Genomic DNA, 23,984 nt, shown 5'->3' on the forward strand with positions numbered 1-23,984 from the left:
ATATATATATTATATATATATATATATATATATATATATATATATATATATATATATATATATATATATATAAACCACAAAAAACACATTGAATAGATTGATATATGAATCAGGATTATTCTCTCTCTATATGTATACAATTATTCTATTTATATAATAGATCAGTTTGCGACCGATTTAACGTAGGACGAGCAAATGCTTGGCGTGCTGTTATATTTGTTTCCGCATCTAAAAGATTTACTTTTTCTATCAAGCTGTTCGCCGCCATATTTGTACTGTAAGGGCTATCGCACACAAATTGACATAACTGCATATGCATAGCATAAGACCGTATGTACCAATGAGCATCGAGTATTAAGTCGCCATATTGGTGTTTGATGCTTAATATTCAATGCTCATTGGTCCATACGATCTTATGCTATGCGATAGCCCTAAGGGCCATCACACACAAAATTACATAGCGCATATGCATAGCATAAGACCGTATGTACCAATGAGCATCGAGTATTAAGTCGCCATATTGGTGTTTGATGCTTAATATTCAATGCTCATTGGTCCATATGATCTTATGCTATGCATATGCGTCTATGTAATTTTGTGTGTAATGGCCTTAACTGCTTGACCTTTTCAGCCGCAGTAGTTGCAGTGCCAAGATGGCTGCCATTCATGACGTCATTGATAGAACTAGATACTGTTACAGTGCACTGTACCCTTAAAACGGAACAAATTTGCAGTACTGCCAGCACTGCCAGCATAAACGGAACACGGCCTTGGTCCATGGTGAGTAGAGTACTATTAATTGACCAATCATGATAAAGAAATTCTAGTTATCTTTGTTCTTATTGGTCAATTAAATACTACTTTCTTCGTCGAGTAGAGGTTTGGAACGCAGCCTATGGAATCGGAGATCTACGTGTCATTTATACGCGAAGTCAGGAATCTTTTGATACGTCTCGAATAAAGTGGCCTGGTTTACATCATGCACTTGATAGGCGTACTAAATAGTAACTTTCTATTAGATAATCTTAATATTGACAATGCATATCAACGGCGACGCATTTAATCAATACGTTTTCTTGATGAGCATTATACCAGCTTAATATATCATTGATTATATATATCATTGATATTAAGATTATCTAATAGAAAGTTACTATTTAGGCTACGTTCCGAAATTCACTGCCAGTACTAAAAATCTATAATTTATGTTACGTATACTATAGAATTTCAGCACTAACAGTGAATTTCGGAACGCAGTCTTATAGCGAATTCGGTTGCTTGCACTAGTGTGCACTGAGTGCGCACTAAGGCTTGTTCATAGTATGTTATTATATTTAAAGATTGTCTTAAATAATTCTCAAATAAATTCTCAAATATTTTTAACCATAATATGATATGTATAACATCCGTACGAATCATTTTATTAGTTAAAATGTTTTTAAATATGTATTTAAGACACGATCTTAAATATAAGAATGTACTGTAAACAAGCCTTAATGCGAACTCAATGCGCACTAGTGCAAGCTACCGAATTCGCTATTAGTATGCGTATCAAGTGCACGATGTAAACCAAGCCACTATCGATCGATTGAACTTCGATGAGCAATTCAGTGCGGTTATCAGCGTACCTTTTTGCGTTTGTTTCGCAATATTTAACTTGTCATAAAATGACAATTATATATAGACCAGTAAATCGAATATAAAGTTATTAAGAAATATTAATAACTGCATATTTCCAACTATAATACTGTAAGATGGTATTTCTGACACGGTTCTTAGGTTATGCTATTGTTACTAAAAAAGTGAGCAGACTATTAAATCAACTTCTATAAAATCGATTTCTATAGAATTCTAAATAATTTACAAAATTTTCTTAAGATATAATCTGTATATAATCTTTAAAAAATAATTCCTAAATGCCAGAAATTTCTTGTTCAATTGTAGCTTCCCAGAAAATACTTACGTCCTAACTTCATTGATACATTGCGTGTTAATGTTAGAGGAGGAACAGGAGGTTCTGGTCTCCCTCGGTTTGGTGGGATCGGAGGTGCAGGAGGTAACATATACTTGGTTGCAAAACAGGGAGGAACATTGGAGAAAGTGCTTCAGAAATTAAAGACTAAACGAGTTGTAGCAGAGCATGGATGTAACAGTAAAACCAGAGGAATTATAGGTATAGCTGGTAAAGACACAAATATTCATGTTCCATGTGGCATTTCTGTATACAATGAGAATAGAACATTGTTAGGTAAGTATCTCTTTAAACATTATATTTATTGCTTGTTTAGCAGAACAAAGCGTTTAAGAAGTGATTAATGTTGTGAGAATTTGATCCAGCCTCAGAACTTGATCAAATGGATCAAAACTATTCATCACCACTAATTGCTCACCAAGTCTTTTTTCTTGCTAAGCACAACTATTTTATGCATATTTTATACATATATTTGTATGGATTTATTTATATATTTCATATGTATTCTTTTTTCTGTAAAAATTTCAGGAGAGTTGAACGAGGAAGGAACAAAACTATTAGTAGCAAAAGGTGGTATAGGTGGATGCGAAGAGACAGGTTTTTGTGGTGTGAAAGGAGAAAGTCAGACAATAACATTAGACATGAAACTGATCGCTGATGTTGGACTGGTCGGTTTTCCCAATGCTGGCAAGAGCACATTCTTGGCAGCAGTTTCAAGTGCCAAGCCTAAAATCGCTAGTTATCCTTGTAAAACTATCAATTTACTTAACATTGTGACATAATTTTAAGGAAATATACTTTTTACAGTTGATCTTTGACAATGATTGTCTTTCTGTTACAGTTACTACCATAAGGCCAAGATTAGGGATCATAAAATATAAAGATTACAGGCATATGAGTGTTGCTGACTTACCAGGTCTAATTGAGGGTGCACACGTAAATATCGGGATGGGCCACAAGTTCTTAAAGCATATCGAAAGGACCAAGTTGCTCTTGTTTATCGTAGATATACAAGGCTTTCAATTATCGCCCAAGCACATTAGTAGATCCTGTCTGGAAACTGTGATCTTATTAATTAAGGAAATCGAACTCTACAAACCGGATCTACTGAGAATGCCAGCCGTGCTTTTAGTCAATAAAATGGACACTGAAAATGCTGATAATATCTACAAAGAAGTTAAACCAATGCTAGAGAATTTAACCAACTATGTATCTACATGCCCTGAAGAAATACAACCTGGACACGTGATACAATTCGAGAGTATTTTGCCCGTATCTTTGCTCTTGAAAAAGAAACACGAGATAGAAACGATCAAAGAACTGATAAGAATGACCTTAGATAAGTACGAGCAACGCAAACAAATGGCCCAGCATAACGGTAATCAAGATTTGGACTTAATAAAGAGAATAAAGCGGCAAAATAAACAACATGCACCGACTGTTATATAAATTTGTACACACACACACACAATAAAAAAATTTTTGAAACACAAGTCTTATTTATGTTTAAGTAAGATTGTTGTATCACTACTTACCTTCGTTTTTTATCTCTAGTCTGTAACGAGTTTACTTGATAATTACGCAAAAGCTTGGTTCAAATGAAAAATTAAGGTCGAGGAGAATTTAGTATGTTGATAAGACATTTAATTTTACCAGCTTACACTTTATGTTCGCATCTCGCACTTTTTCTATCCAATTTTCCCCGAGCGGCATCTTTTTCTCGATGGTCACCGTCTCAATTTCATTTCTATCCCGAATGACACCTGCATTTGCTATCCATCGTTCTACGCCGTTCCACGCTATCATTACGCCGTTATCGTTGCATAATCGAGGTGGAGTTCGGACGAATTGGAACCCTTTTTCCGAGCAAACAATTTCCAAAGCTCTTGCGAAAAAATTATTGCAAGCTACCCCGCCAGATATTACCTACATTTGGAGAAATTAGTATGTAAAATCGCTAAGTTGACAATTAACGAGAGTAGTGAACGTACTAAGGTTCGCTTCTCCTGTGGTATCAAATTCATTTCATCAATAAATTGCATTGCCCTTTGCGTTCGAAGACATATGTGCCTCGCAATGCACCATTGTAGCGAGGCGCAGAGATTATATGCATCAGGAATTATCTTACTCGCATCAATCTGCAACTCTTTCTCTTGGTTGGTGATGTATTCGAGAGCAGTACTCCAAATAGCCCCAAAACTAAATTGACAGTCTCTCTTTCTCGTCAAGTAAGATGAAAACTCGAATTTTTTTGGATCAGTCGCTTTAGTCGCTGCATTCTCTATCGCTTGACCACCACTCATATGTGAGAACTCTGGTATATTAATGAGCTTCAGTCTGCGTGCAATCTGTAATCATGATTACATACAAATATCTTTCATGTCAGATTTTTTATAAAATATTAAAGGCAAAATTAACTGTACATTATATATTTTATATATATATATAATTGTATATATTTATTTATTGAATATAAATAAATTACCTACATTACCAGAACACAAATAATAAGATTTACAAATGTGACGAGGTATATTAATAGGTATATTAATAGGTTTAAGTCTGTTATTATTTTATATGTACAATTTATAACAATAATTATTATTTATATGTACAAATTAATTATTATTTTATATGTACAAATTATAACAATTGCATACAATTTTTATTATTTTATATGTACAATTTATAACAATAATTGCATATAAGTTCTAAACAAGTATCTTTCGCGTGAGATTTTTCATAAAATGTTGAAGACAGAATTGACTTGAAATTAGTTGAAATCTTTTTTATGTAATTTATATACAAATTATATCCAAATAATAAGATTTGTAAGTGTACCTTATCAAGAACTTCACCAAGTGCATTATCCAATGTAGTACCCAGTGTATAAAATTTATCAACACTATCAACTATGGCCAGTAAACTATGGCCGCCTGATATTAACAAAACTAAATAAGGAAAGTTTACCTACAAAATATACACAAATAATTTATATATTACAAATATATATATAGTGTGTGATTTTAAATTAGTGCAAGAAATTTTAGGAAATAGTCATTTACGAAAAATTAAGCAGCATCTCTTATATATAAACTCATATATATTCCTATATTGTTCTCTGAGGAGTTACACTCTTCTAAAAGAGTGTAACTCCAAATGTTGGAAAAGTTAAAAAAATAAAATTGTAGTGCAAAAGAGTTACTAATCTGATAGCCACCTGTTAAACATTTTTATATCCATTAAAAATATAATCTGATGGATTACCGTGTTATATATTATTATTGTGTACTTATTCTAAATAAGTGCAAAAAGCTTTACAAGATAATTCTTTGTCAAAAGAAACTCTTTCATATAAACGTAAATTATTATATCCCTCTCTCAGGAGTCACACTCCTTCAAGAAGGAAAGTAAAAATTGGATTTTTGTTTGTTTTCTCAAATGTTGAAAAAGTTAACAAATGAAATCTTTCCAATAAAAAGACTACTTATTAATATTTTTTTAAATTTTACCATATCATTACAAAAGGATAAAAATAGTAAATCTTATATTCAATTCTCTATTAGAACTCTTTAACAGACTGAAATGTGATCATCTACAAACATATGTTAAAAAGATTTATTCCTTCAGAAATTTTTCATTTGTTTTATTTTTTCGTATAAATCATAAAATCAATATTTTAATAATTTCAATATCAATAGTATTAATAGTATCATTAATATCAATATAGTTTTCAAATAAAAAATTAAATGCATTATTATAACACGGTAATATACAACACGGTAATCCATGAGATTATATTTTTAATGGATATAAAAATGTCTAACAGGTGGCTATCAGATTAGTAACTCGTTTTACACTACAATTTTATTTTTTTTTAACTTTTCCAACATTTGGAGTTACACTCTTTTGGAAGAGTGTAATTCCTCAGAAAACAATATAAGAATATATATATGAGTTTATATATAAGAGATGTTGCTTAATTTTTCGTAAATGACTATTTCCTAAAATTTCTTGGACTAATTTAAAATCACTATATATATATATATATATATATATATATATATATATATATATATAAAATACTAATTTTCATATACCTTCTCTGTCATCCTTACAGTTAATGCATGAGCTTCCATGTGATGTATTGGTATATATGGTTTGTTACCAACCCTAGAAAGATACTTGCCAAAGGTATTTCCAACGTTAAGCGAATTGAGAAGGCCTGGCATTGTTGTGGTTGCAACAGCATCTACATCCCTTAATCTTAGATCAGCTGATCTTAATGCATTTTCACAGACTGTGGTAATATGTTGTCTATGAATTTCACTAGCAATTGTAGGTATTATGCCACCATGTCTAAAAAAGAAAATACAATCAAATATAAATCAAATATATAGTGCCAATGATTTTTAAATCGCATAAGCTATTTACTCTAATTTTAGTCTAAAGCAAAAATAGATTAAATTCTGTTTAAGGTGCAAATAAAATACAAATATATTTAACAATAGGATAAAACTGAGAGACCCGTCCTCCTCACCAATTTGGTTGAAACTTAATAATATTATGTAATTAGATGCACAGAAAAAGAATATGAAAGAATGCTCATATACCTATACACAGTCAATGACAAATTGTATAACTTCGAACCTGTCATCTTTTACCGCATCATAACTTTATTATGATTAACGAACGACATTTTTACTTTACGTTACGATAAGTACTGACAATGCAATAGCCATACCTGTACGTAAAATTAAACTCTGGTCAACGCACAAAGAAATCCATAAACTTAACATATTACCGATATTCTTGTGCGGAGGCTCTTAACCTTTGCTATATAACTGAGATACTTAGTTTCCAAAGTAAGTGAATTGAAAGATACGACAATTACTTTAAGTGAGTGACATGCTGCGAGTTTATTGCCTCGCCTAATATTTTTCCCGTAGTGTCTACAATTCCACATCCGGTATCATCACAGCTCGTTTCGATTCCTAAAATAATAGCCGGTCTGCTGTCTGTATATCTTCGCAACGTGTTCACTGTTTGACTACATGCGGAATGTAGAAAATTCAAACAATTCGGCTGACAAAACTTTAACGAAGCTTTATAAGACAACAAATACGCACACTTGACCATTGTGTATCGAAAGATACGCAATTTTATGTGATTATACAGGTTATAGACGCAACACTAATAGGTTATAAACAAAAATATTTTCCCTCTCTCTCTCTCTCAATATTGGTTCCAGATCCTTCCTTCCTTCCTTCAATATTTGGCTACAGGCCTCTCTAAGAGTAATGCCCCAACGCCAGTTTCCGATTAATGATATAATTCGAGAGCAAAGTCTTGGAAATTTTCAAGACACGATCCAAAAAAATCACAAGGTCCGAACTTGTTCGAACATGTCTTGTCGTGACGGCGGTTAGGCCGGGACTATTGGTTCCAGATAATTCTACGATTTTTTCCCAACACCATTCTAACAACAAAAATATTCCATTCCATTCTGTTCTCTTAGCTCCAGACTCTAGGCCCAACGCCATCTACGGCGACATCTAGGCTGCGTTCGAAAACACACACTGTGTGCACACTACTAGACGATAACCGTTGGAGTGAGCGAAATACAAAAGTGAGATAAAAAGAGAGGGAGAGTACTCGAGTGACGTTATCGAACGCAGCATTTACGAAGTCAGTAGCGCGATAGCGATAGTGAGCTCCATTGGCTACGTTTACACGACGATGTTAATCGGGTTTAGTAACTACCGTAGTTAGTGATTTCTTGAATTCAATTGGAGCATATTTCTAGATCTAAAAGAATATACCAATCGGATTTAATAGTTTACTAACTATGGTAGTTACTAAACCGAATTAACCTTGCCGTGTAAACGTAGACATAAATAGCAGTAGCGCTGCGCTACAGTTGCTTAGTAACCGAAATTAAAAAAAAAGCGACATAATAACCAAGCCAATTTTCTGCGAACATATTGTTTTATATACATATTAAACAATTGATGTATAAACAGAACCGTAATCATAAATAATATTAATAAGATTCTCACTAAAACATGCAACAGTGCTCGTGCATTTTTGACGTGCAACATTTAATAAAGTTGTTGCAAAAGCTATATCTACAATTAATATTAGCCAATTAATTAATATTATCTACAATTACAATTAGCCATATCTATAATTAATTGTAACATTTTAGTGAAGCAGGAAGAAAAGAAAATGAATGCAATTATAGGGTAAAAAGCAGACACTTTAAAATTAAAAGCAGCATTCTAATTATGATTAAAAACAACATTATAATTGTAAACTTTTCAACACATATATATTTTATTTAAAGTCCATGAAAAGTTATTTTAAAGTGAGGAATACACACACGTATAGCATGTTCGACTGGCTCTGGGTTAACCCACTCTGGGTTAAGCCAAAGGCATACGGTGCTTGTTTTCATGCTGGATTGCTTGCTGGATGAAAATACTCTGTTCTGATTGGTGCATTTCTGAAGATAGATGGAGATGCACCAATCAAAACAGAGTATTTCCATCCAGCAAGCAATCCAGCACGAAAACAAGCACCGTGTGCTGCTGGCTTTATTCAGTCTACGTTTATTGATCGAACAATTACTTATAAGCTTTATGATTGGCTAGTAGAGACTTATGATGTCATTAATCACTCTCGGAGCGATTAACCCAGGGCTAGTCGAACACGCTATTATGGTTGCTTTCCAACAAAAGACACAAGTCGACACAAACATCATTCTATCTTTGTTCCACATTTAGGCTGATATTTCACGTGTCGTACGACAAGCTTTTTGGATACGTTCATTGGTTGACGAACAGAGAACCTAGAAATACTCTATTCGCTAACCAATAAACGTATCTGAAAAGCTTGTCGTACGGGAGCGGTGCACTTGGACACGGTGCATTTGGACACAGCCAATCACAGCACCGTGTGATTAGAGACATTTGTAGGGTCCCTTGGAACAGCGACTTGTGATTGGACTGTGTCCAATTGCCCCGTGTCCAACTGATATACACCCTGTCGTACGACACATAAAATAGCACCCTTAGTGAGTAACAAAGATAGGATAATACTTGTGTCGACTTGTGTCTCTTGTTGAAAAACAATCTATGGTTATTTTCCAACAAAAGACACAAGTCGACACGTATCATTCTATCTTTGTTACTCACTAAATGTGGAACAAAGATAGAATGATGTTTGTGTCGACTTGTGTCTCTTGTTGAAAAGCAACCGATGTAGTCAAAGATACAGCTCCTCTGTGTTCTCCATAAACATATATATTATATCATAAACTGCTAGCTCTCTTATATACTGTGAGCTGTGCGTGTACCTAAAACCCATGTATTAAATTCAGCCATAGGCGTCGAACATAGTACCCCAATGATAAAAATGAATGATCTTAGGGCAGAAGTTTTATATCTTCCGCCTATATACTGAATGTATAAATAACACTTTGTACACCACGCTGCACCTGCATTTGTCAGCTGCGTTAATATAAGTAATATTTGTGAAATATATAAAAATATATAACATTTTTTGGTATATATAAATATATATTAACAAAATGTTAAAAAAGTATGCTGTTACGGGATGCGCCCTTAGGATGAGTTCCCACTTAGCGTGTCACGCGTCACGTCGTCCTTCGCGGACCAATCAAATCGTCCCATTTTATTCGTCGTAAAGTTAGGCAATAAAATAGGACGATTTGATTGGTCCGCGACGGACGACGCGACGCGTGATGCGCTAAGTGGGAACTCAGTCTTATTTAACAAATATGTTGGATGATATATGATAAACGCTATACGGTATGCCAATTTCTCTTTCGCAATTGTAAATTTTCAAAATCGAGAACTTCGGAATCGAAATATGTTCGATCACTATCGATATCGATCGATATCAATATCAATCAATCGATCTTGAGTGTGCGCATTTTCGATAAAGCCTCCATTGCGATTGCAGAGGAGCCATCGTAAAATTCTTCTGGCTCGGAGTGCGGCAACGTATATCATGTCAGAGCAGTAAGTATTCCTATTTCTTGCTACCATGAAAAGGTACGATGTCAAAATTTCATTCGTGCGACTTCTTATTAGGATTAACATAGCATTATGTTCGTTTCGGGACACTACAATCGCGCTCTCGCTCAAAACGCGCAGGTTAGAAACGCGAAGACTACTGACTTGGCAATGACGTAGGTTGTTACGGGCGAGAGCGTCTCTGTCTCCGCGTCAGTGACGCGGTAGGATGGGTAATCTTTGTTGATATGGCACGTTTAGCAAATCTTCCCGTTTATCTTTTTAGTGATGATACATTACTGGATGAAGATCTCGAGGGGGACGAGGAATACGATTTGGGCAATGATGAGGAAGAAGCCCTTTTAGCTGATGACTATGAGATAGAGAGGGTGAGCATATTGTTTGCCCATTACTTTTCAGTTGGATGAAATCCTACACCTCTATTCGGCCAATTTCAATCGCGTTCCGGTAGAATAATTGACCTCTTATCTCAAAATTAATCCGTTTTGAAATTTCAGTTTTCATCCATTGCACTTGTTGACCTAATTTTCATAAGAAATAATTTATATATACATATAGTTGTGTGATAATGTTTAATAATCAAACCAATAGTAGAGCCAAGAAAATATTTTCATTCTCAACAAGTGATTTGTAGTGTTACGTTAGACAAAGAAATATTCAAATGTGTGAAATATTGTGATGTGTTCTGTATATGATGTTCTTATACATGAAAGTTTCATGGATAAATCAAAATGGTCAAAAGTATGACACAGGTGGTAGTTTATTAATTACTGACTGTACCAAACAATAGAATATATGGTTCATGTATTCTTCTCTTGAATACTTCAAATTTCAAACATATGATGTAACTGTTAAATTACATGTGTTAACACAGTATGTTAACACATCATGTAATACACAATATTTATTGTAGTAGATATATCATTAATACATAGACATCTTAAATGCAAAAGTACTCACAGAAAGAAAATCTAAACCAATCTTTTATAGATGGTACAATTATTTAAACATAATGAATACTTTTGTTCAAATGCAAATGTTTGTGAAAGCTGATGCTGCAGTATAGAAAAACATGTAGGCATAAGCATGTGATTTGTGTTAGTGAAAACAACTATGAAATTGCACAGGTTAAAGAAACATATGTAGCTGCTAGTAAATTATCAAGAATTCTAACTTTAGTATAAAATTATAACAATATTGACACTTACAAATTAGATATAGCAAAATTATGATTATTAATATATTTTATTCTAATTTCTATATTTTTTCGTCCTTCAAGCAAGAATATATGATAATTCAAGTAAGAATAATAATATATAACTTTTGATGTATCCAACAATTTGGATATTTATGATTGTTTTAGAAAGTTTCTGATCATGTATATCTTTTTGAAAACATTGCACTATTTAATGGCGATAGTGTCAGCGCTACATATATTTGTTTTAACCTACTGCGTAAATGCGACTGTAATTTTTATAAATTAAGACTTCAACATTTCAAGCGGTATCAATAATGAGGGACTTGTTCATCTGCTCAACTATGTTCTCTCATTATATATATAAGTTCGTATCACACATTTCAAATGACAATTAGTGCTATACGTAATTTGATAAACTGCTAATTGCCAGTGTAAACTTTTATGATTGTACCCTATTTCGTTCGCCAAAAGATAATTCACTATCGAATGGTTTAATGTGAGATCGTTAATATAAGATATATGTATATAAATTATTACCAACTTTATCTCTTAGTGTCTTTTTGTTTATACAAAATCTCAATACTTTATAACCCAAAGATTATTCTCATTGATAAATTTTTCATTGTTCTTATATTACAAGCAAAAAAATAATTATTCTTGTACATTACATTTTGAAAAATAAGAAAAAAAATGGGTCTATATGTAACTCGAAATTTTTATGTGTATAAAAAAGATTTATGTATTATGTAGGAGAATATTTATGCATTTTATAATATGTGTGCGTTCTTACATTAAACCATATTTATGTATAAATCCCGATATTATGGATCTTGTCATTTCGATTTGCAACAATATAATTATTGTGGAAAACCATTACATTGAGATTTTAATGCGAAATTGTATATCGCGATCTTTAGTATTAAGCTAATGCATCAAATGAACAGCTGCAGTAAGAAATAATTCAATTACATTAACGCAATAAGATATTATGACTTTTCATCACAATAAATTAAGTTGCAATTTGCGAATTTTTAATTTTTTCCTATTATGCAATGAAGCAACGTTAAATTTTAACATTATAATACATATAATCTACATATTTAAGAATCAAATGTTTCCGCTAGAAAATAAAAAGCTATATTATTATTAATCAAAATTTATGTTATAATTTCGGCACAAACGCATTGTAAATTTTGTTCGGCGAAATATAAAAATAAATATATTTTAATGAACGTTCTCGCACATGAATTTTGTTGCATAATTGCATGCATACATCGAACTCAAATGAAGACTGAATTATATCATACTGCGCTGATAGTTCGACACATGCAAGTCATCACTTGTGAAGTACAAATATTTTGATCGAATGCCTATCGAAAATACCATATTGATATTATTACATTTGTGTTGCGTATCGGCGAAGAATTACCATGTCGCACACGTTCGCATCTTTCCGCTATTGTATACTCGGTTTCATCGCAAACTTCATCATTCACATTTGTTTATAAGGCTTATGTTTCGTTTTTATTGCCGTTAGAAATAAGAGCATGTTTCCTCCTCATTACACCGAGACCGAGCGGATAAAAGAAAGAAACAGGGTCTCTGGGAATCTAGGCGAAAGTAACGTTTCTCACGCGCCGTCAGGATCGCACACGCACGCGCTCGCGCGCCCACGCACACCGCAAACTTGGACTCATGCGTTCCTATGCGACTCTACACGTGCCAATAATAACGATTTGAGTTCTCACAAGTGGACAAGATAGAAGATGTTCCGTTTACCATACACATATATATACACACATGCACACACGCACACACACACACACACACACACACACACACACACACACACACATATACATATACATATTTTAGTATATATACATTAGTTAACGATATGTAGATTATGATATATGACGTAGATTACTACACTGGATAAATATCGCTTACATTACAAATATTTGACGATTTAATTCCCCGAGCAGCAGAATAGCTATAAGGGAGAAGAGGAAACAGATGATGTACTGGACTTAGGAGTCACGGACGCGCTCGACGACTTAGACGGCGAAGATGAAAATATAGAGTTTAGTAGAGGCAATACTGATAAACGTAGCGATAACGATTTCTATAAGGATGAAGAGCATTCGGAAGCACAGACCACTTATTACAAGCGAGACGAGAATGTTGAGTACGCGAACGAGCAGGCACGCCAGTCCGACAGAAATTCGGACTGCAATAGCATCAACGTGTCGAACAATGTCGGTGATCTGCGCGAGAAGCTGCAGAAAAACATGCAGAAGGTCTACGTTGGCAACGGGCAAGGATTGGAGGATGACGACTGTGAAGAAGCGAAGGAGAGGCGGAACAGATTTCAAAACGAGCGTACGATGATCTCGCCGAAGATGAACAATGCTATCCCGGACACGCTGGAAAACGTCGTCACGTCGGAACCATCAGCCAGAGCGCCGTTCAGAGGACGCGGAAGAGGAGGACGCATCGCAAGAGGCAGCAGGGGAGGAAGATTTAATGTGCCAAATACTGGAAACTTCAATCCAAGGTAACATATAATCTCGTCAATAACAACGGCCTTTCATTACTGATAAACAATTACGAGTTTATAAAGAAGTGCAATCTCAATCACTGAAATATAAAATGGGTGAACAGGTGGATGAGCATTCTGCTGACGTGACAATAAGTTATTTCCTTCTTTCAAAACACGCGTGAATTCTTTAAGAAAAGCACAAACCGTTACGTACTTTAGTGTTTCGTTGCGGCTTTTATATATTCTATGCCTCATCTTTTACACTCTCAACTGGTTATAATATCTCACGCGGAACACTCCTGCAGGTTTGGTAACGGGTCGCGGTCAGGTTTTGATAACCCGCCGCCTGCGTGTAGACCACCGCTATTGGAAACCAGACCGTTGTGCCTCCTTGGTGTACCGAACAACATACCGAATCAGCAGCTAATGTATCAGCAGGGTAATCCGCAGCAGCCCTTCCCACAGTTCGGCCCGAACGGTCCTATGCAGGCTCCGACGCAATTCGTGGAGAACAGGCCGCAGGCCTTCAATCCCGGACAATTTCAGAGTCCGGTAGGACCGCGCGCGAATATGGGCGTCCCGCGTCTCGAGTACGGGCCCAGAGCAGCCGGTGGTCCTATGATGGGTGGTGGAACGATGCAGGGACCGGGCTACAATTGTCCGCCGAATCAGTCGCCGTATCATCCGATGCAACCGTTTCAGAATCCAGGTGGTCTTATGCAAGAGAACCAGATGCGACCGATTCATCCGGGTAATCAAGGTCCACCGCCGTTGCAGGGGAATCCGGGAGGTTCACTTTTAGGAAACCCGAGCATGCTGTTGACCGGTGGAAACCCGTTGCCACTATTACCGTCGGGTAATCTCCCGTTGCCTATGCAGCAGGGATTCCCGCGACAACAAGGCCCACCACCACCACCACCGCCACCACCACCCTCTCATGGTCCGCCGTCTATGCAACAACAAAACCTGCCGAGCACGCAAATGCCTAGTCAGCAATCGCCTTACGAGAACAGACTACCGTTCCAAGAGCCGCAGCAGTTCGACAGCCGGAATACGTACAACGGGAGACCTGGTTATCCCGATCAAGTACCCAATAACCAATTTAATAATTCGATGCAACCACCTGTACCGCAACAGTCGGCGTCTAATGTACACAGTGTGTCTTTACCTCCAGGCCACAAGATTCTAATCAATCCTCACTTTAGAGGTGCTGTTCAACCGACGAACGATGGTGAGTCCTTTTAGCGGATATCTCATATTGGGTCGACTAGTAAATCACTTCCGACGATGAGGAGGAACATTTACTTCTCCTGAACACTCGCAGAAAGAATCGATTAGATATCTGTTAGTTTATAAGATGAATTAATAATGACGAATATATAGACATATATAATAATCACAAACTACGTTAGAAAATATTTTGGGTAGAAATGAAGGGAGAGAAAAACGGAAGTTATGATTCAACCCAATATAAAATTACACATAACATTGATACTTATTTGTGAATATAATCTTTTCTTCTGTGATAATTGCATATAGCTCGGCTCGTTTGGGATACTAACCAACAAGTGCAGCCGCAAGTCTCTCACAGCGGACAATTTCCGCAAAAACTCCCTTCGTCGTATCAGAATCAGGAACCCTACAATCAATCTCAACAAGGTAGATCGCAAGGTCCATCACAGGATCCATCACAAGGTCCATCGCAAGGTCCATCGCAATACCAGCAAAAATATCAGCAAATCAAGAACGACGTACGTAACGTAGAATATATTGTACGCGGAGTGAAATATACAATTAAATTTTACTGTAGGACCCCTATGCTTATTTCTCCGACGTTTGGCAAGAGAACAGGCCGCAAAAGTCTCAAAATGTAAGCCCGACCAAGCAATATGTTCCGGACAATTACTGTCGGGATAATAATTACAGCGATAGTAATAAATACAAATTGGATAGCCAATGGGATCAAAGGAGTAACTATCAAGAAGTAAATACAAAATTCAAGAATTCCAATGTTACTGTGTTTACTTTACTGCGGACTTATTCATTGAATTTTTTCACATTGTCAGGATCACAGAGGACCTTCCCAAAACTATCGGGAAAGAGACTTGCCGCTACGACCAAGGAACGATCATATGCAGCGCAGCAGATCACCGACGAATACATATCGCGGTGACTCGTATGAACACAATCACAGTCAGAAGTCTTCTAGATCGATAAACGTAGTACATCGAGAGCCGAACAGACCGCCGCAAAAGAGGATCTCTGAGTCGATAGACAGAGCACCGCGAGAAATGAGCCCGAAACGCAGTAAACCGACTGAAAACAGAAATCTTCATGAGATACGGAGATTGAATACGATAGACGAAACAGTCACCGAGAAGAGGGTGAGTCGATTTTCCAATTAGCTTTATAATACCACTCATGATATGATAAAATCTAAGTACATATCGCGAAATTGTGATCTCTCAGGAGGAAGACAATGATCCGGAGATGCAGGAGTATCGGAAAAAAATGGAAGAACAAAAACGTCTTCGGGAGAAGCTGTTACGTGAGAAGGAGAACAGGCGCAAAATGGCCGCGATGGAGAAACAAAATGAAGACGAGAAGATTGATTCAAATGTCGTAGGTACGTAATTCTATATATTTTTATACATTCTTTTATATATTCTTTTATACATTTTTTTATACATTCTTTTATATATTCTATATACTACTATGTGTTATATCTTGATAGATTTTTCTGTACACTTGTATTGAATGATATTTTCGGAATATTTCAGCAAACGAAATCGTACAGCAAGATACGAAGCCTGTGTCAACGCTGATGGGAGTTATAAAGGACGGCATCACCAACGTTAAAGCTCGACCTGGTGTCAGTAAAGGACGCGGTCGTCCTGTCAATTCACAGAGCACAGAGGTATAATATTAAACGTACCACTATATTTCGTGATTCCGCTTGATTTCTCACTGGGGCGCAATTGCGCAATACTGAACTACGATTTTGATAATCGTATTATTATAGCAAGTTCTATTGTGTTGTACAACTCGCTTACATTTCAGTATTTATAAAATATATTTCACGGATAGCGACAAATACCTGCATCCAATCTGTAAATCAAATACAGTTGATAAATCGAACAACAAAATTACATGTGATTCTATGATGTGTGTGTATAGTATTTTTTAATATATTTTATATGCTTCCCATAGCTGTACAAAGTATTACGTGGTAAACTTTGTATAAATACATCAATGTGCATGTTAAAATTGAGTACAGAATATCTGCACTGATCGAATTTCTCTCTGTTTCTTTTACTTGCTCTTAATAATTGTGGTGTAACACAGCAGCTCCTGTTCGTTAATTAGTAAGAGAAAATGCCATTTTTAGACATTTATCGCTGATGATAGTTTTATACACTCTTTTAAATAAAATATTAATTCATTTATACACGTGCAATTAAAATTCGCTGTATATTTTCCACTTATGTTTCAATAAAATATACTTTTTCACTAAATTTTGTTTCTTTTCATTTCCTCCAGACTGAAACACGTTTTAACAAATCTCGAGAGAATTCGAGATTAGTCAAATCTTTGTCAAAATAAACTCACTTAGGAAATACATATTATATCATTAAAATTCGCTTTACAATATCACTGATATCACGATAAAACGATCAAGGCCGAATTGTCCTGTGTATAATAGTGAGTCTCTTCTAAAATGACGCACGTTTGATATTTTTGTTGTAGGCAACAGACAGACCACTTATGCGAATCGTTAGAGCGATACAGACTACTGTTCAGACCAACGATCTGATGACGCGAAACGACACTGTCGGTGCGAAAGACGATAACCCCGAGAACGCGCTCGACGAAGCCGGCGATGTACAAACTAGGCAAATGACACAACAGCCCGGCACACGAAGAGTCGTGATACACAAGCCGTTACTCAATTCGAAAAAGATCGCCACCACCATACAGAAGACAGTCTCCAATCTGCAACGTAATCAAGGATTACAGCAAAAAATGCCTAACACGCAGATCATGCAAGTACAGAAAATTGTACAGAATTCAGGAAACACGTTACAAAAATCGGCGTTAGTTGTTGGACAAAGAGTCGGTCAGATGAATGTTGGTCCGAGAATGGTAGCGCACAAAGCGCTAAGTGGCCTGCAAAAGACCGTTGTCAACGTTGATGGGACTAGTGGCGGTCCCCTTCAGAGAAACGTCAACACGCCCAACTCTCAGCGAATCGTGTTGCAAAAGACCAACACGGTCCCATCGAGAAAATTGCCCGAGATCAGGAGCAACACGGTCAGTCTCGAGAATTTGGCCGCGAGCACGTCCGAGGCACAAATTAGACGTATGTGTCAAGGGATTGGAACCATTGAGGTGACTATATTTACCTGAAAACGCTTCATCATTTGGCACGCTCGTCCTCCATTAACAAACCTATCTTTTAACGTCACATACTTCATACACACACACACATATACACCCACGCATATACATACATACATACATACATACACAAACTTATTGAAAGCGTTTTATTTCATTTTACGTATTCCAAAATAGGACAATTCGTTTGTTGCATGCATTTAATATATATAATTGGATTATTTTAGATTTTGATTATTTTGTGATATATAATTTTTGTTTACACAAATACCACTTTTTCTTTGAATACAAACAAATATGTGTTAAGATGTCGAAAAAAAAAAAACACATGTATATTATTCCTCCCGTTTGTAATTGCAAGCGGTTATTAGGGACATATTAGCGCGTTCGATTGATTATTCGGTTTCTTATTCCTAATCTTACGAGTCACATCATTGCTCGATAATTGTGTCTTTTATGAGTTGTATCATTCCAAATACAAATATATTACGATTAGAGATAAGTATATGTTACCGATGGTTCTACGATATCAAATTTTTACTTCGCGTGTTATTATATCAATAATTCATATATTATATAAATAATAATCAAATTATTAGAGTATTAATATAATTGATTTTATAATTTATTTGTCTGTTATGGAAGTATCCATGTGATCAGAAATGATTGGTACTTAACTAAGTACTTAAGTATTTAAGTTGTAAGGAGACGATATATATATATATATATATATATATATATATATATACATATATATATCTTTTTTTTTATAGTTTTATAGTTTTAGATTAGTTACAAATTGTTATATCTCGATACATGAGAATCTGTGTATATTCTGGCATACATAAGAGATATACAAATTTGTCAAAAAGCCAAATATACTATGGATTTTTATACCATGGACAGTATCATTATATGTTATATTCTATTACGCTATATTCAAGCATGCATTTGATACCAAAGAGATTTACATAAATGATCTGTATATTTCTAGTTTATGTAATTGCGCCAGTATTATTACTTTTCAGTGGAAAATGTAAACAGTTGTGAAAATTTAATGAAGCAAAGCAAACATACAAAGAGTAGCCAGATCTTCTCGAGAAGATTCGTCAAGACTATTAAATTGATATTTTTAGCGGCTTTATTTTGATACTTTACTTTGTTCTTCTCAAAGATACAATAGTCAAAACGATGCTAAACATATTTACGACGACCGCACCAACATACAACACGCACATATTTGTTGTTATGTTCGTTTCGATATTAAGTCTCCTCTTTTATTTTTGGTAGATTTACGCTTACATTAAATAAACAATATTTGTTTAACAACTTGTAATAATTGTGTTCTCTATTCTTCGTGTTATAGAGCATACGTATGGGCGAGGGTAATGCCACGATTGTGTTTAAGACACAATCCGCTGCCATGGTGTTTCACAAGAAATACCAGCGTAAAATGCTTGATCTATCGCTGATAACCGTGCGTCTCGTGCCACAAACGGCCGGCAGTAAGGTGGTAACGGCGATCGTAAAGAAATCTTAAATAGAGAAAAATCCTCGAGATAATAATAGCTTTGGAATTATTGTACCCTCTTATAAACATTAATTCAACGTTGTACGCGCGGCTTCGCGAGGAAACAATAGTGTTAGACCACACCTCTTTTCTTCTTTTTCTCTCGTTTCAACAGTTGCGACTCGTTGGAGCTGTCTAATAGGGATAGAATACACATCTATATTTTATACTACGTAAACACTCACTGAACTTGTTCCCGATGCACTACAGAGATTTGTAAATTTTAGGAAAGAATTTGCTTCACGAAAAAATGGTAAATTTTTTTTTAACTACATTGACGGACTAGAATATTCTTAGTGAATTCCTTTGTACATAATGAGAAATTGTATATTTCGTATAAAATGATGTATAATGTCCGTACGAAATAAAGTAGCCAGCAGCAACAATATGCGAGTTTAGATGATGATCGTACAGGGATTTTTATAGAAATATTTATGAGAAGAGCACTTTTTAAAAATATAAGTACAATGCATTTATCGTTGTATCAGGCAGCTATGTTGAAAAGCAATCCAAACTAACTTAGGCAAATTTCATCCAAATGAGGAAATATATATTTCACAATTTATAAGGAAAAACTCAACACAAATTTTCAGTTGATATAACACAAATAATAATATGTATAATTTAGTCAGATGATAATTTTATCATGCATAAATGAATATTTATAGTATAAATAGCATTTTTATATTAAATCTGTTTGTGAGTTCATTATAGCACCTGTTCAATTACTCATTTAATAATTGAATTCATACAATCTATTTTGTTAAATTTACTTACAAAGTGCTCTTGCAAATTAAAAGTATTTGACTATGAAAAATAATTTGGAAAAAAATTCTTATGCGTGTAAAAATGGATACTATTGAAAACGAATGCCATTATTAGGCATTCTTTGTTTTCCTAATTTTTTTTTTTTTTTTTTTAATTAATGTAAAATATATCGAAATTATAAATTACCTTGTACTTGATACGTATATGGTGTTCGGTTAATATTGAATTAAAAATTTCGAGTTCATCTCTCATACAGTACAATGTACAAAATACATCCTAAAGATGTCTCAGAGATATCAGACATCTTTAGGACGTTTCTGGGTTGCATTTTAGATATTTGTACTATATGGATTTTGTTGTAAACAAGACCATTCTTGTGTGTACGTTACCTGTAACAAACATTCTGGGATAAAATTTGCAATTGTTATATGTAAAATTCCGTATCTTTAATATTTTAAAAGTCAAGACATTTTCAAAGATCAAGCTACAAAAAAGTAAACGATGTAAATATTTGCAATAAATCGTTAATTTTTCATCTCCTTTTAAGTCTTAGATTTCATAATATGAAATATTATAACTGATTTATAACTAATAATCCTAATATTCTTCACATTATTAATTTTAATATCAAATTCTTAAATTTACTTACAAAAATGCTATTATTTTTAAGAACTTTTCAGTTGTAGGATATGAAAGCGAATTGAGAGGTAACACGCGCCATATTGACAAACAATAACATTTAATAAAAAGACGAGAGTGTATTGGAGCGGGAGCCTGTGTGGCTCAATGGTAAGGGTGGAGTCCCATGGCATGTATTTTCAGCGTACCGCGTAAGCGCGTAACCAATAAATTGCGACGTATAGTATTTCTATTGGAACTTCTAAAAGAATAGAAAGATATGATTGGTTACGTGGTTACGCGAAAATACGTACCATGGGACTCCACCCTAATGGCTCCTGCACATAGGACGCGGTAATGCTTGCCGCGTCTTGTGTGCAGAAACCATAAGAGCAGTCGCCCGGCAAGCGAAAAGTCTCGAATTCTCGAATCCTGGCCCAGCAACATTCCGGCTTCCTATATTATACTGTTCTTAGGCCCGACTAAGAAAGTTCCGACTCTTAGGTCCAGTTTCACAACTTCTAGTTAACTGACCGGTTATTCCATTGGACTTGACTAATCACATTTAGCGTTAAAAAGAGTTAATCAGAATCAACCAATCACTGTTGAGACTTAATCGGTAGCTAAAGTTAAATGGAGGTTGTGGAACTGAGCCTTACACAGTCTTATTCTTCCTTCTTTTCTGCCAAATACATTTCCGACCTGGACTTGTCCGGCTGTAAAACGCCCGGATTAAATGTGGATTTTGTTCACAGAAATCTACAATAAAAATGTATATGATTGTAAAATGTTATACGGAGTTGGAAAGTATTAACTGGGAACAAATCGACGCCATAAAGATGGCAAATTCTTTGCGGGGGAATGACATCCCAATTGCTAACTAAGGACGAATAATTAATAAATCTCAAGAAATTTAACCAGCACGCCAATGTTCGCTTGCTTGAATGCGCTGCTCCAAGTGCGTGTTGAATAAGTTTTCTGAGGTTTATTAACTGTTCGTCCTTAGTCAACAATTGGGATATCATTTCTCCCGCAAAGAATTTGCCATCTTCGTGACGTCCATTAATACTTACTCGTAACGTCCATTAAAACTCTCAGTTAATACTTTCCAACTCCGTGTACATTTTATAATCGTATATATTTTCATTGTAGATTTCTGCGAAAGAAATCCAAATTGAATAATCATGGCACTGACTTGGCCGAACTGATTGTTCTTGCAATAACTTTTGTATCTGTTTGCAAACATTTATATATATTATATTTATTCGCTAAACCAAACGTCAGCAGCTTGATTTTCGCGTCTAATAGCATGTTCGACTGGCTCTGGGTTAACCCATTCTGGGTTATTCAGCCTACGTTTATTGGTCGAACAAGTACTTATAAGCTTTATGATTGGCTAGTAAAAACTTATGACGTCATTAATCGCTCTCGGAGCGATTAACCCAAGGCCAGTCGAACACGCTATTAAGGCTGCGTTTCGAAATTCACTGCCAGTACTGAAATTCTATAGTATATGTGACATGAACTATAGATTTTCAGTACTGGAAGTGAATTTCGGAACGCAGCCTAAGACAGTCTTAAATGTAAGACCCGACTATAGCTGCGTTCCGAAATTCACTGCCGGTACTGAAAATCTATAGTTTATGTTACGTATACTATGAATACCGGCCATTGGTGCCGCTAGCTTAAAGCCCTATGCACAATGCCAAGCTACAGGCAATAGAAATAGGCATTAGCCAATAGGAACAGAGAATAGAAATAATTGACCAATCCGAATTCCTATTCCCTATTCCTGTTGCCTGTTGCCTGGCATTCTGCAAAGGGGGAGCGTCCCGATTGACCACGGTACAATTGGACACAACCAATCGATGCAAAGAATTATCTAGTGAATTACCAAGTCGAACCAATCATTACAATCTGTGTCCAATCGTACCGTGGTCAATCGGGTCCCACCCCTACAAAGGCCTTTACACAACGAAAAAGTTTGTCTCGGGATAGCGTGAAACATCAGAGAATAAGAAAGAGTAATAACGTGTATCTGTCGAATTGTTTATATATCGCTGTGTGTGAACTTGAAATTAAACTGGGGCCGGCCGCCAATCCTGCCGATCATAGCAATAATTGTCAGTTGTTGACTTGCAGCTCGACAATTATTCGATCTAAAACTTTCTCATCGCAAATTTTAACAAACGGCAAGTATGACTTCGACTAAGGTCGACTGGGGACAATATGCCGACGAACAGGACAAGTTAGCGTCAAAAGTAAGATTCTTTTGCAAGTGTTATATTGTTTTAATTATAGTAATTATATGAGACTCTTTGACACGAAAAGTTATTTGCACATACCTTCTATTTTACCTCTGTCCGTGATATTTTTTTTGTTATTTTAATTCTCTATACAATAATAATCCTCTCTATGTATAACCTGTTTCCATCTCGCACAATGAACAAAGACACTTGTTCTCGTCTGAGCAAAAAGCAGAAATATCTAAAAAATCTTTATCAATCAATCGAATAATAGCATAACTATTTGATTAAAATCACGAATATAATTAGAGAGAACAATAACAGTTAATTATAGATGTGATATGTTTATTTTCTCATAATGTAAAGTATATGCAAGTACTAAACTAATAAGATCAATCGAAAAAACTTATCCCATGTTGAACTTGCTGATGGATGTAGACAATCAATAATATAGACAATCAATCACTCAGTGCATATCCTTTCTGACAGATAGATTATTTCTGATTCAGGATTGCCAAGAAAAGTCCATGGTGATGAGATATTTTCATTGATTGAGATATATATATATATATATATATATATATATATATATATATATATATATATATATAT

The 23,984-nt window shown here is 35.1% G+C and overlaps 4 protein-coding genes and 1 long non-coding RNA gene across 8 annotated transcripts in view; 3 read left to right on the forward strand and 2 right to left on the reverse strand.

Moving 5' to 3' along the window:
- The first annotated feature begins 1,553 nt into the window (after positions 1–1,553).
- Positions 1,554–3,465, forward strand: LOC116842192 (GTP-binding protein 10 homolog). Its single transcript, XM_032811005.1, has 4 exons — positions 1,554–1,802; positions 1,945–2,248; positions 2,501–2,719; positions 2,814–3,465. Exons 1-4 carry the CDS (start codon positions 1,755–1,757, stop codon positions 3,419–3,421), a joined length of 1,179 nt encoding a protein of 392 aa, XP_032666896.1. The 5' UTR covers positions 1,554–1,754; the 3' UTR covers positions 3,422–3,465.
- A 129-nt stretch (positions 3,466–3,594) lies between these two features.
- Positions 3,595–7,532, reverse strand: LOC116842191 (probable tRNA N6-adenosine threonylcarbamoyltransferase, mitochondrial). 4 transcript variants are annotated; one of them, XM_032811003.1, is made up of 7 exons: positions 7,102–7,532; positions 6,867–6,966; positions 6,586–6,716; positions 6,073–6,331; positions 4,814–4,942; positions 3,964–4,320; positions 3,595–3,898 (listed from the first exon to the last, which is right to left on the reverse strand). In XM_032811003.1, exons 3-7 carry the CDS (start codon positions 6,627–6,629, stop codon positions 3,596–3,598), a joined length of 1,092 nt encoding a protein of 363 aa, XP_032666894.1. In that variant the 5' UTR covers positions 6,630–6,716; positions 6,867–6,966; positions 7,102–7,532; the 3' UTR covers position 3,595. The 4 variants fall into 4 exon arrangements, with proteins under 4 accessions (XP_032666894.1, XP_032666893.1, XP_032666892.1 ...); XM_032811002.1 differs by having other exon boundaries at positions 6,867–7,022; XM_032811001.1 differs by lacking the exon at positions 6,586–6,716 and having other exon boundaries at positions 6,867–7,532.
- A 2,321-nt stretch (positions 7,533–9,853) lies between these two features.
- Positions 9,854–20,126, forward strand: LOC116842164 (RNA-binding protein 33-like). Its single transcript, XM_032810960.1, has 11 exons — positions 9,854–10,017; positions 10,298–10,400; positions 13,216–13,787; positions 14,078–15,003; positions 15,312–15,523; positions 15,583–15,756; positions 15,839–16,156; positions 16,242–16,398; positions 16,553–16,689; positions 17,520–18,161; positions 19,537–20,126. The coding sequence occupies exons 1-11, from the start codon at positions 10,007–10,009 to the stop codon at positions 19,708–19,710; spliced, it is 3,426 nt and encodes a 1,141-aa protein (XP_032666851.1). The 5' UTR covers positions 9,854–10,006; the 3' UTR covers positions 19,711–20,126.
- LOC116842165 lies at positions 16,409–21,316 on the reverse strand. The gene is made up of 5 exons (XR_004377690.1): positions 21,158–21,316; positions 20,695–20,897; positions 17,500–19,705; positions 16,708–16,880; positions 16,409–16,639 (listed from the first exon to the last, which is right to left on the reverse strand). It is a non-coding gene; the product is annotated as an uncharacterized LOC116842165 (long non-coding RNA).
- A 1,763-nt stretch (positions 21,317–23,079) lies between these two features.
- LOC116842171 (DEAD-box helicase Dbp80) overlaps positions 23,080–23,984 on the forward strand; it is a 4,007-nt gene continuing 3,102 nt past the window's right edge. Inside the window, exon 1 of the mRNA XM_032810969.1 lies at positions 23,080–23,387. Coding sequence (XP_032666860.1) covers positions 23,325–23,387 — 63 coding nt within the window. The 5' untranslated portion in view covers positions 23,080–23,324. The remainder of the gene's footprint in view (positions 23,388–23,984) is intronic.

Source organism: Odontomachus brunneus, unplaced genomic scaffold, assembly GCF_010583005.1.
Source record: "Odontomachus brunneus isolate Ranch 3 - 2012 unplaced genomic scaffold, Obru_v1 Obru_scaffold_022, whole genome shotgun sequence".
Lineage (NCBI taxonomy): Eukaryota > Metazoa > Arthropoda > Insecta > Hymenoptera > Formicidae > Odontomachus > Odontomachus brunneus.